The 14,213-nt window shown below is 38.2% G+C and overlaps 1 protein-coding gene across 1 annotated transcript in view; it reads left to right on the top strand.

Annotated features, from left to right (window-relative positions):
• The first annotated feature begins 10,297 nt into the window (after positions 1 to 10,297).
• UNC13C (unc-13 homolog C) overlaps positions 10,298 to 14,213 on the top strand; it is a 559,379-nt gene continuing 555,463 nt past the window's right edge. Inside the window, exon 1 of the mRNA XM_078079321.1 lies at positions 10,298 to 13,298. Within this exon, the coding sequence (XP_077935447.1) occupies positions 10,307 to 13,298 (2,992 nt within the window). The 5' untranslated portion in view covers positions 10,298 to 10,306. The remainder of the gene's footprint in view (positions 13,299 to 14,213) is intronic.

The raw sequence follows: 14,213 nt of genomic DNA, 5'->3' as shown, positions 1-14,213 counted from the left end.
CTTTCATTCATGATTTTATTTATTTGGGTCCTTTCTCTTTTCTTTTTGATAAGTCTGGCCAGGGGTTTATCAATCTTATTGATTCTTTCAAAGAACCAGCTCCTAATTTCGTTGATCTTTTCTACTGTTCTTTTCGTTTCTATTTCATTGATTTCTTCTCTGATCTTTATTATTTCTCTTCTCCTGCTGGGTTTAGGCTTTATTTGCTGTTCTTTCTCCAGCTCCTTTAGGTGTAGAGTTAGGTTGTGTATTTGAGACCTTTCTTGTTTCTTGAGAAAGGCTTGTATTACTATGTACTTTCCTCTTAGAACTGCCTTTGCTGTATCCCAAAGATTTTGAACAGTTGTGTTTTCATTTTCATTGGTTTCCATGAATTTTTTTTAATTCTTCTTTAATTTCCTGGTTGATCCATTCATTTGTTAGTAGGATGCTCTTTAACCTCCATGTATTTGAGTTCTTTCCGACTTTCCTCTTGTGATTGAATTCTAGTTTCAAATCATTGTGGTCCAAAAATATGCAGGGAGTGATCCCAATCTTTTGGTACTGGTTGAGACCTGATTTGTGACCTAGGATATGATCTATTCTGGAGAATGTTCAATGGGCACTAGAGAAGAATGTGTATTCCGTTGCTTTGGGATGGAATGTTCTAAATATATCTGTGAAGTCCATTTGGTCCAGTGTGTCATTTAAAGTCTTTATTTCCTTGCTGATCTTTTGCTTAGATGATCTGTCCATTTCACTGAGGTCGGTGTTAAAGTCCCCCACTATTATTGTATTGTTGTCGACGTGTTTCTTTGATTTTGTTATTAATTGGCTTATATAATTGGCTGCTCCCATGTTAGGGGCATAGATATTTACAATTGTTAGATCTTCTTGTTGGATAGACCCTTTAAGTATCATATAGTGTCCTTCCTCATCTCTTATTATAGTCTTTGGTTTAAAATCTAATTTGTCTGATATAAGTATTGCCACCCCAGCTTTTTTTGGTGTCCATTAGCATGGTAAATGGTTTTCCATCCCCTCACTTTTCAATCTGGGGGTGTCTTCTTGCAGAGGGCATATCAATGGGTCTTGTTTTTTTATGCAATCTGATAGCCTGTGTCTTTTGATTGGGGCATTTAGCCCATTTACATTCAGGGTAACTATCGAAAGATATGAATTTAGTGCCATTGTATTGCCTGTAAGGTGACTGTTACTGTATATTGTCTGTGTTCCTTTCTGGTCTATGTTGCTTTTAGGCTGTCTCTTTGCTTAGAGGACCCCTTTCAAGATTTCTCGTAGGGCTGGTTTCGTGTTTGCAAATTCCTTTAGTTTTTGTTTGTCCTGGAAGCTTTTTATCTCTCCTTCAATTTTCAATGACAGCCTAGCTGGATATAGTATTCTTGGCTGCATATTTTTCTCATTTAGTGCTCTGAATATGTCCTGCCCGTCCTTTCTGGCCTGCCAGGGGCCTGTGGATAGGTCTGTTGCCAGTCTAATGTTTCTACCATTGTAGGTTACAGATCTCTTCTCCTGAGCTTATTTCAGGATTTTCTCTTTGTCTGTAAGACTCGTAAGTTTTACTATTAGATGTCAGGGTGTTGACCTATTTTTATTGATTTTGAGGGGGGTTCTCTGTGCCTCCTAGATTTTGATGCCTGTTTCCTTCCCCAAATTAGGGAAGTTCTCTGCTATAATTTGCTCCAATATACCTTCGGCCCCCCTCTCTCTTTCTTCTTCCTCTGGGATCCCAATTATTCTAATATTGTTTCATCTTATGGTACCACTTATCTCTCAAATTCTGCCCGCGTGATCCAGTAGTTGTTTATCTCTCTTTTTCTCAGCTTCTTTATTTTCCATCATTCGGTCTTCTATATCACTGATTCTCTCTTCTGCCTCATTTATTCTAGCAGTTAGAGACTCCATTTTTGATTGCACCTCATTAATAGCCTTTTAGATTTCGACTTGGTTAGACTTTAGTTCTTTTATTTCTCCTGAAAGGGTTTCTCTAGTGTCTTCCATGCTTTTTTCAAGCCCATCTATTATCTTTATAATCATTATTCTGAACTCTATTTCCAACATATTACTAATGTCCATATTGATTAGGTCCCTGGCAGTTGGTACTGCCTCTTGTTCTTTTTTTTGAGGTGAGTTTTTCCATCTTGTCATTTTGTCCAGAGGAGAATAGATGATTGAGAGAACAAAATGCTAACAAGGTAACAACGACCCCAGAAAAATATACACTAAACAAATCAGAACAGACCTGAAGCCAGGGGAAAAGAAAGGGATAGAAAGAAAAAAGAAAAATAAAAAGAAAAAAAGGATATCATCAGATATGATCAGGCTGGTGAATAGATCAGTGCTACACACTGTATTTTGGGCATATTTTGGTCTGTTAGAAGAAACTGCCTCCCAAAATTTTAAAGGAAGAAAAACTTATATATGTACAAAAATAAGGGTAAATACTATGAAGGGATGGAATATGACTGTAAAGATGAAAATTATAAAAGATTTTATAAAAGGAATTGATAAGATAAGAAGTTGGTTGAAAAAAGAAGAGAAATTAAAAAAAAGGGGGAGAGAATGTGATCAGGCAGGAGACTAGAACAAAGCCATACACTAGAGATTTAGGATATATTTTGGTCTATTAGAAGAAACTGTATCCCAAAATTTTAACGAGAGAACAACTTATATATAGACCAAAAATAAGGTTAACTACAATGAAGGGATAGAATACGACTCTAAAAATGAAAAATAAAAAAGCTTATAAAAAAAGGGATTGGTAAGATGTTGTTTGAAAAAGGGAAAAAGAAAAATACAAAAAAAAAATAGAAAAAGAAAAAAAAGAAAATTAAAAACATTAACTTTGAAAGACTAAAGAGTTGTGGAAGAAAAAGCCATGAATTCTATGTGCAGTATTTCCCTAGCGCTGGAGTTCTGCTGTTCTCATTGATCGGTAAACTTGGTCTTGTCTGGCTGTTCTTGCTGATCTTCTCGGGGAGGGGCCTGTCGCTGTGGTTCCCAAATGTCTTTGCCGGGGGCGGAATTGCCCTCCCCTTGCTGGTCCGGGCTAAGTAATCTGCTCGGGTTTGCTCTCGGGAGCTTTTGTTCCCTGCAAGCTTTCCATACAGCTTTGGAAGACGACAGTGAAAATGGCAGCCTCCCAATCTCCACCCTGGAGGAGCTGAGAATTCGGGGCCCCACTCCTCAGTGAGCCCCCAGAGAAAAGCAGTCAATCACTCCCGTCTCCCTGGTCGCCAGCCTCACTCTGTGCTCACCCGGCCTCACCTGGCCTGTGACCGAGTGTTTCTATCTCTGGCACACTACCCCATTTGGAGTCTCCAAACCCAGCAGATTCTTGCGGTGTGCTCCCGTGCTGCTTCTCCTGGGGGAGAAAGGCGAATCTTCCCAGATCTGCTGTTTGTTGGGTCCCTTCCAGAAAGTGGTTGCTTTTCTGTTCAGAGAGTTGCTGCTATTCTTTTCTTCGATCTCCTGTTGAGTTCGTAGGTGTTCAGAATGGTTTGATCCCTATCTAGCTGAATTCCTGGAACCAGACAAAATTTAAGTCTCCTATTCCTCCACCATCTTGCTCCTCCCAGTTTTCTTGGATGATAGAGTTCCAAGTTGCTCATCTGTAAGCCAGGGCACCTATGCTCTGTTCTCTGTGTGTGTAAGTGGGCAGAAGTTGCAAAGCCTGAAATAGACAGTTTTTATCCTCAAGCAGTGTAGCTGGGAATAAGACAAGGCCATGTGCATTAGGCCAAGCTTATTGTAGGTTTCTCAGTCTCTTCTTTCTGACCTACCCTCCTACTTATCTCCTTTGGTAGCAGATTCTTCCCATCATCAAGCTTCTTTGTGTTCTCTCTCTTTGTCATCTCCCTCCTATTCTTGAGGAATATTCTCATAAACACTTTATACCCAGATACAGAATGGCTGATAAGCTTTAAAACATAGGGTCCCCTTGCTGAGATTTTCATTTCAGCAAGAACCGAAATCTTAAATAAAGGGAGTAAAGCTCTAATAGTAGAAACTAGTATAGATTCTTCATGAGGGGGCAGTCCTTCTTCAACTGTAGTACATAGGAAACCACCTTTTTCTCTAAGGTTGGTCCTTATGGGCTTAACAGTACGCATGGTGTTTATTAATAAGGACTCTGAAGCCAGTCAGTTTGGTTTACAATTCTAGCTATGTAACTTCCTAGCTGCGTGGCTTTGTGCTAGCTACTCAGGTTCCTGGTTCTCAGTTTCTTGATATGTAAAATGGAGATTAATGACAGTACCTATTGCAGAGCTTACAATCAAACATTAATGTAGTAATCTATACAAAGCACTCAAGACAGAGTATGACATAAAATAAGCATTAAAAATGGAAAACATGCACTGGGTGTTATATGCAACTGATGAATCTTTGAACACTACATCAAAAACTAATGATGTACTATATGTTGGTTAATTGAACATAATAATAAAAAAATGGAAAACATGTAAAAGAGCTATGTGATGAATAGAAGATAATGAAGGACTAAATATCATGGTTCAGATTATAAAAATTATATGAAAAAGAGAAAATGAGAGAATAGTTAAAGAAACTTTTGTGGAAAAGATTAGTCTTGATCTATAAATTAAATGATTGAGATCGGTATAACTGAGGACATTCTAGGCAGGGTGAAGAACAAGAAAAAAAGAAACAATGAAAGAATAAGCTTAGTGCATCCATGGAACCATAAAGCAGCCTCGTGTAGTAGGAGACTAAGAAGAAAAAAATAATATTTAGGGAAGTTTAGGTGAAAATTAGTTTATAACATGGTTTAGAATGGTAGGGAATATTACTTGAAGAGGTCAGTGAGCTATTGAAATATTACTTGTCTAATGTAAGGAGAATGTACATTACTATAGTAAAGGAACCAAGTTTTGGAGTCAGGATTCCCAGGCAATTACTTTAGCAAGTAGGAGACTTACCATCGTTAACCATGAACTGCAAATAATAATTTTATTAGGTTACCATGCAAATCATATGAGTTGATATACACAAAATTACCTTGTAGGTTCCAAAACTCTTTTTTTTAATTTTTTTTTAAAGATTTTATTTAGGGGTGCCTGGGTGGCTCAGTCGGTTAAGCTCTCTCTGACAAATTAAATAAATAAAAGAGAGAATAAGCAGGGGGAGCAGCAGGCAGAAGGAGAAGCAGGCTCCCCACTGAGCAAGGAGCCCTATGTGGGACTTGATCCCAGGACCCTGGGATCATGACCTGAGCTGAAGGTAGACGCTTAACTGACTGAACCACCAAGGCATCCCAGATTCCAAAACACTTACAGAAGTATCGGTACTAGATACTATTATTTACTCCTAAAGTAGCAAATGGGAGTGAGTAAAAAATGTAGATGGGCTATAGTTGGATGAAGAAATTCACATAATATCTACTTATCAAGAATAAAGAAGACAATTCATTTGACCTTCATTCTTGGGGAAATGGGTCTTTCTGTTTATTTTTTTTAAGATTTTATATCTTTATTTGACAGAGAGAGAGAGAGAGAGAGAGCACAAGTAGGCAGAGCGGCAGGCAGAGGGAGAGGGAGAAACAAGGAGTCCTTTGTGGGACTCGATCCCACGACCCTGAGATCATGACCTGAGCCGAAGGCAGACGCTTAACCAACTGAGCCACCCAGGCGCCCCTTTCTGTTTATTTTTTAAAAATAATTTATTAGTTTAGGATAAACCTCTTAATCACTTTCTGGTTTGATCATTTTTGTTGAAAGAATTTTGATACATAACTACCCAGTTCACCTACTTTAGTGCATTTGGTAAGAAACATAAAATTGTTTATTGATCTGAAAATGCTTTAACTTAATTCTGGTAAGGATTTAGCAATAAATTACTTTTTAAATGTTCATTAGCTCTTTTAGCCCAGTAGGGCACCCAGCTTTATAGTCATATTAAATAGCTCTCTTACAAAATGAATTTAACATACCTGCAAAAAGTATTTTACTTCCTATTCAACCCTAGTATGCTTTTCGGAGTTAATACACTTGCAGTCTGAATCTGGGATTGGAGTTAGGTTGTGTTTCTTGTTAATTACATGACCTAAGTCAAATTTCCTAAAAACTTGAAGTTGCAGCTTTTTTAATCTGGATAATAATAATACATATTTCACACAATTATGGGAATGAAATGAAATGAGGTAAATTTTAGAAAATTAGACATACATGGTGTTTGGCACATAGTAACAATAAAATACTATTACTAGCCTTTCTATAATAAGATAGTCTAGTATTTTAATCGCTCTCAAAGGTCTTCTCAAATCCTTTAATCTTACCTCCAAACTTTATTACCAAAATTAATGTGTGGCTATGTTAATAAAGGTAATGCAACTGGTGGGTAAGTGTAAGATTTTGAATACAAGTAGTTGAGAATCATATGATGATATCCTGGTCTCTCCCCATCTCCTTAACCCCCCTTCCTCATAAATGGAGCTTCTCAACCTAAGTTTCAAAACTTGTCACATTCTGTTACCATTTTGCCAATCCAAGCTCCTCTCCCTCTAGTCCCCAACTTTCTCCAGAGTGGATGCTTCTCCCTCTTTGGACAGGACATGGATGTTTATGATATATGCCTTCTGCTCAGACTGCATCTCTTTCTCTGGATGGTTTAAGTCCAGCAAAACTATCTCAGGCTTCTTGGATCTCAGGCTTCTTGGAGTCTATTAACTCATGGACTTATCGTCTATTCATTCATTTGTTTCTATACTTACTCATTTATACAACAAATATCATGAGCCTACTATATAATATGCAATATGGATATTTAAAGTTAAAAAGAACACAGCCTTAGCTCTCCAAGAGTTCACAGTCTTATTTGAGAGATAGAGACGTAGGTAACATATTTTACATAAATAATTTTTGTAAGAGTTACCACAACAAAGGTACATTCAAGGCGTTGTGGGGGCACACAGGAGGAAGTGCCGACTCAGAGGAAGTTAAACAGGTTGATGTTGATCCCTGCTGGGTCTAGGATGTATAGATATTCTAGAGATGTTCATGAGAGAGACATGTGGAGATAGAGGAAAGAAGAAAGGATTGGAGACAGAATGAACAGCATGGAAAAAGGCACATTGGTGAGGCAACAGTATGGTATTCAGGAACTCTTACTACCTCAGTGTGGCCGGGGCAGATGTGCTTGTGGGAGTGACAAAGAGTGCATCTGCTAAAACTGGCAGAGTTTTAAGTAGGAGGATTTATATCTTTTATTAATTTTAGAGAGGAGGATTTGAGAGAAGGGCCAGGTTAGAGTCGGGAAGACCATATAGAGTACAACGGTAATAGTTCAGATGAGAAATTGTGGAGTTCAGAACTAAGGCATTACTAGCAGGATGAGGTGACATATTCACATCCATTTGGACAAGGGCTGGATCATATGGAAGCTAGAATGACTCCTGGGTATATGTCCTGAGGAAGTGGATAATTATGATAATAATAATTGATATTAATAATTCAAGAAAATGACTAGGTTATATGGAGTTTAATTTTGGGCAACCAGATGAAGATATTTAGTAAGTGGCTGAAGTGGAGGCCAATTCTTTTTTCTTTAAATTTAGTTTAAAATAAGTATACATCTGTGAAACCATCACCACAGTCCATGCCATCCCCAAAAGTTTTCACCCACCTTTTTTTTTTTACTACTATGTTGTGATAGGAACACTTAACATAAGATCTACCCTCTTGGCAAAAATTTTAAGTATATAATACAATATTATTAACTATTGGCACTATGCTATCCAGCTGATCTCTAGAATTTATTCATCTTGTGTAACTGGAACTTTGTACCCTGAGGCCAATTCTTCGGTAAACATTTATTGCGAGCTTATCATGTATGATGAGACAAGTTATAGTTTTTATCCTTAAAGAGGATATCATGAATGGAGAAAGAAATAAGATTGTAATATAGAAAAGTTCTAATTGCCTATGAACTGGGTTGTGGGAGAGTGTGGCAAAGAGAGAGAAAAGCTCAAGTGTGGGTGGTTGGTGAGGTCTTCACAGGACAAATGATTCTGGAGTTTAAATACAATTTTTACAGACAGGGTGGGCAAGATACAAATGATATTCTAGGTAGAGAACAGAAAAGTTACTGAGGCGTGAAGGAGCATAGAGCCCTTAGTGAATAACAAGTCACTCCGTGTGGCTGGAAGGTACAGCAAGTGAGTTTATAGGTGCAACAGTGTGGACACAGGCCCTTGGGTTCATGTTTTTTTGAGGCAGGACTTCAATTCAGTTGGAACTTTCCTGCTCAAAATTTTGCCAACAATTATTGCCTAGAACAATAGTTCTGAACAAACAATGCAGGTCAGGAAATGTACAACAATTTCATGAAACATCGGAAGCATTGACAAAATTGTTGCTCTCATTTAAACAAGAAGTATTTGTTTTGAGTTTTGACAGACTCAGGATCTTGGGTTGAATGATTAGTAGAACAGTTTATTGTGTGAAAGTTGGTTTTAAAATAATTTCCTTGCCTTCCTGTCACTTAACTTTCCAAAGTCTTCACTCCACAAGGAGAGGTTGTCTAGCGGTACAATAAGTATTTTTTTTAATTTAATTCAGGAGTCAATTTCTTGACATTTATATTAGTCGAAAACAGGTCCTGGCTTGTAATTAACGAGCGAATACCAAATTGCTTTAGATAAGAGGAATTAGACTCTAACAGTTTATGAAACCCTGAAGACAAGGACTTCTTTAGAATCTGTCTCTTTCTCTCCTCCATCTTTATGCTTCCCCTTCTCACTTACATTGCCCTGTTTCTTGTGAAGCTTGGTTCCTCCTGGCCAGGGCATGTTTTCCCCCCAGTCCCTGAAGAATGTGAGTGAAGTAAAAATGGCAGATTTCCAAGCAGAGGGAGCTTATAAAGAGTCAGCCAGCTCCTAAAACCATATGCAGTTTATGATGTATTCTTTAAAGAATCACATTGATTATTTACCTACCCAAATATGTAGTTCAATGTTAGCAAAGGCTTTTGGCTGTTAACCCCTACTCTGTGATATCTTTCAACTGTAAAATAGTTAAATTCAGTTCCACAAAATTTTATTCAAATACCTGCCACATACAAGGCGTGGTGCTGGTGAACCAGGAAAATGAATGTAAACTTTTTTCTCTTCCTTCTCCCTTTTCTTCTTCTTCTACTTCATGTAATTTGAGAAACTAACCGTCATAAAGATTAGTTACTGGTATGGTCACATGCATTATAAAATACCAAATCATTGGATGAATTATGTCTGACCAGTTTTTGATTATCTGTAGGCACATCTTATTTGTGGCACAATTTCCTTTTGTAATTTAGTACTCGATCTCCAGTCATAGTTCTAGCCTGGGGATGGGTGCCCTGCCATCTGCCACAAGCCTGTACCAGTTGATTGGGATGGCTCAACTCTTTCAAGTCATGTCCTTTCAAAACTTGGATATATTATCTGTATTTTCAAATATATTTCCTCTTGGTATTTATTTAATCATATGAAATATTTCTCACTTGGATGACTTTATAATTTAAGAAATTCCCAGTCATTGAATCCCTAGAAAAGGAAAATGTTATTTGAATAGGAAAGGTTTTACATACATGAATAATATTAATTTGATGAATTCTGAATGTCTAGGATTGGGAGAACTTTTAATTTTGAATGCTTATGCTTATGTTTGTGTCAGTAAATGTACTTTTAGGAAAGGAAATAAAGTGGAAATGATAATGTCATGTAGTCATTGTAGCTTTTCAAATTTGCCTAATATCTTACATAGCCTTTCCTAAATAACCATTATGGCCTTTTATTACTATTTCAGCTCATTTATTTAGTTCAGTTGTGTCCACCCATAAATGATTTAGGAAGAAAAATATAATTTAAACATAGTTATTGGTATGGATTTGCTTTATAGTTATTTTAAAAGTAACTGTGTCCTGAAATTCAGCTATACCCCTGCCGCCCTCTGCAATTTTTCATATACTGTGTATCTTGAATACTTCTGAAAAATGTTAGAAATGGGATAAATCTAGAATTGAATTCTGATACTCATTTTAACCTTCCTTTCTTTTAGACACTCTATGAAGTTATGTGGAAATGAGAGAGATTCATGAAACCCCTTCACCAGGAGAGAATGTCTTTCATAAATGGAGCTTTGCTTCTGGTTTTCACAGGACATTGACACGGCAGTGGAGCCATGGCTGCCCTGCCTGCTATTTTCAATAATTCACAGAACATCTGAATAGAGATGCTTGCCTTGGATTTACAGATTTTCATCCCGATACCTTGTTTACTTCTTTGGGGCAGAAAAGCTTGCACTAATTGCTCTCCATGGTGGCTAATCTTTTCAAGAGCCTGATTTTACCTTACATACATAAGCTTTGCAAAGGAATGTTTACAAAGAAATTGGGAAATACAACCAAAAAAAAAGAGAGTCATCAGCAGAAAAAGGATCAAGACTTTCCTACTGCTGGCCAGACCAAAACCCCCAAATTTTCTAATACCTTAAAAAACACTGTAAAGAAGATTGCAAAGTGTTCATCTACTCGCAACTTATCCACTGAAGAAGAAGAGGCTATTAAAGAATTTTCCCTCTCACCAACATTCAGTTACCGAGTAGCTATTGCCAATGGCCTACAAAAGAATATTAATGTAACCAACAGTGATAATGAGGATCAGCTTCAAGAGTTATCTTCAATTGAGAGTTCCTATTCAGAATCACTCAATGAACTAAGGAGTAGTACAGAAAACCAGGCACAATCAACACACACAATGCCAGTTAGACGCAATAGAAAGAGTTCAAGCAGCCTGGCTCCCTCTGAGGGCAGCTCTGATGGAGAACGCACTCTACATAGCTTGAAACTAGGAGCGTTACGCAAACTGAGAAAATGGAAAAAGAGTCAGGAGTGTGTCTCATCAGATTCAGAGTTGAGCACAATGAAGAAAACCTGGGGAATAAGAAGTAAATCTTTGGACAGAACTGCACGAAACCCAAAGACAAACGCCCTGGAGCCAGGATTCAGTTCCTCTGGGTGCATTAGCCAAACACATGATGTCATGGAAATGATCTTTAAGGAACTTCAGGGTATAAGTCAGATTGAAACAGAACTTTCTGAACTACGAGGGCATGTCAATGCTCTTAAGCATTCCATCGATGAAATCTCCAGCAGTGTGGAGGTTGTACAAAGTGAAATTGAACAGCTACGTACAGGGTTTGTCCAGTCTCGAAGGGAAACCAGAGACATCCATGATTATATTAAACACTTAGGTCATGTGGGTAGCAAGGCAAGCCTGAGATTTCTAAATGTCCCTGAAGAAAGATTTGAATACATTGAAAGTGTGGTATACCAAATTCTAATAGATAAAATGGGTTTCTCAGATGCACCAAATGCTATTAAAATTGAATTTGCTCAAAGGATAGGCCACCAGAGGGACTGCCCAAATGCAAAGCCTCGACCCATACTTGTGTACTTTGAAACCCCTCAGCAAAGGGATTCTGTCTTAAAAAAATCCTACAAACTCAAAGGAACAGGAATTGGAATCTCAACAGATATTCTTACTCATGACATAAGAGAAAAAAAAGAGAGAGGGATACCGTCCTCCCAGACATATGAGAGCATGGATATAAAGCTGTCTACTCCAGAGCCCAGAAGCAAGAAGAACAATTGGCAGTCACCTGATGACAGTGATGGAGAGCTGGAATCTGACCTCAATAGAAACAGTTATGCTGTGCTTTCCAAGTCAGAGTTTCCAACAAAAGGAAGTACTTCCAAGTCAAGTTCAAAATCACACAATGCTAGAGCCAAGAATAAAACTGCTAGTAGCAGCAGAATTTCAAATAAATCTGATTATGATAAAATTTCCTCACAATTGCCAGAATCAGATAATTTGGAAAAACAAACTACAACCCATTATGCAGATGCTACACCCCTCTGGCATTCACAGAGTGATTTTTTCACTGCTAAACTTAGTCGTTCTGAATCAGATTTTTCCAAATTATGTCAGTCTTACTCAGAGGATTTTTCAGAAAATCAGTTTTTCACTAGAACTAATGGAAGCTCCCTCCTGTCATCTTCAGACCGGGAACTTTGGCAGAGGAAACAGGAGGACACACCCACCTTGTATGACAGTCTGCAGGATCAACATTTGAATGTGGCCGTTCAGGGTGTCCAAGGGCCGAGTGAAATGGAGAACACAGAAACTGTGGATAGTGGAATGAGTAATGGCATGGTGTGTGCATCTGGAGACCAAAGTCATTACAGCGATTCTCAGCTCTCTTTACATGAGGATCTTTCTCCATGGAAGGAATGGAATCAAGTAGAGCAAGGAGCTGACTTAGGTTTAGATTCATCCACCCAGGAAGCTTTTGACTATGACACAAACAGTCTATCTGATCAGCAACTAGATGTTTACAATAAAGACCTAGAAGACTTGGGAAAGGGCCACAGTGACCTTCAGGATGACTCTGAGAGCTATGATTTCACCCAAGATGACAACTCATCTCCATGCCCTGGGTTGGATAATGAACCACAAGGCCAGTGGGTTGGCCAATATGATTCTTATCAGGAATCTAATTCTAATGAGCTATACCAAAATCAAAACCAATTGCCCATGATGTATCGAAGTCAAAGTGAATTGCAAAGTGATGACTCAGAGGATGCCCCACCCAAATCTTGGCATAGTCGATTAAGCATTGACCTTTCTGATAAGGCTTTCAGCTTCCCAAAATTTGGATCTACATTACAGAGGGCTAAATCAGCCTTGGAAGTGGTATGGAACAAAAGCACACAGAGTCTCAGTGGGTATGAAGACAGTGGCTCTTCCTTAATGGGGAGATTTCGGACATTATCCCAATCAACTGCAAATGAATCAAGTACCACCCTTGACTCTGATGTCTACACTGAGCCTTTTTACTACAAAGCAGAGGATGAGGAGGACTATAGTGAACCAGTGGCTGATAATGAAACAGATTATGTTGAAGTGATGGAACAAGTCCTTGCTAAGCTAGAAAACAGGACTAGTATGACTGAAACAGATGAACAAATGCAGGTATATGATCACCCTTCGTATGAAACACCCTATGAAACCCCACAAGATGAGGGTTATGATGGGCAGGCAGATGATGTGGTTAGTGAAGGGGGATTGGAACCATTAAATGAAACATCAGCTGAAATGGAAATAAAAGAAGATGAAAACCAAAACATCTCGGAACAGCCAGTGGAAATCACAAAGCCAAAGAGAATCCGTCCCTCTTTCAAAGAAGCAGCTTTAAAAGCCTATAAGAAGCAAATGGCAGAATTGGAAGAGAAGATCCTGGCTGGAGGTACTCATGTTTACATGCTACATTTTGAGCTAGTTGTATTTTAACATTGGGTGCTGCTTCTTTAGAGCATGTTTTGTATTTACTCTTGGGGAAAAGAACGTATTTGCAAGAAATTTGCATGTTTATTTTGAGAAGGGTATTATTTTACTCTGCTCCCCCTACAAGTTGAGCTTGATGATTTAAAATCAAAGTGTTTTCAAGTAGGTCATACTAAAAGGAGCCCTACAGTCTGTGGATCAAGATTTCTCTGCTAGCATTGGTACAAACCCCACTTCATATTAACCAACTTTGTGGCGTCAGTCATGAATAAAAGGGTCAGTAAAGTCAAAGAGCAGCCTGAGATTATTCTTTGGTTCTATTAGGTTTATAGGGATGAGGAAAATGGTGTAGTTAATCTTAAAGAATTAGGAAAGATGGACCCCCAGACTTACCAATCCCTTTCCCATCAAATCTATAGTTTGGAGCCTTCCAGTAGGAAGAGGTGGGTTTGCACAACCAACCCTAACTAGTCCCGTGGAGGACCACTTCCTCCCTCACTGCTTATTGATGCAGCTGAGGGAGTACAATAGAGCCAAAACCCTAGGCCATGCCTGAATGGTCATGAGTCACTCTTTGAGTCAATATTGAGCAGAGTCAAGTTCCCCTTTAAAGAGTGGATTGGAAGTCTCTCTCCCCTTATGAAAATGAAAAGAGTACCTTATTCAACAATTTTACTTGATTTTTCTGGGGGAACAATTTTGGATCACCCACGTGTGAAAATTAGCCACTTAAAAATGAAAACTTTTTTTTTTTACTTTTTATTTTCAATTAGACTTCACCCCCACTTACCCTGATCCCTTATCATTTACTTTATTTGCATGCTTATAACTTTATATCTCTGGGATAGTTTGATATTATCTCAGTTGTAATGAATTA

This window comes from Halichoerus grypus, chromosome 8 (genome assembly GCF_964656455.1).
Source record: "Halichoerus grypus chromosome 8, mHalGry1.hap1.1, whole genome shotgun sequence".
Lineage (NCBI taxonomy): Eukaryota > Metazoa > Chordata > Mammalia > Carnivora > Phocidae > Halichoerus > Halichoerus grypus.
This window is presented reverse-complemented; position numbering and strand designations above follow the sequence as displayed.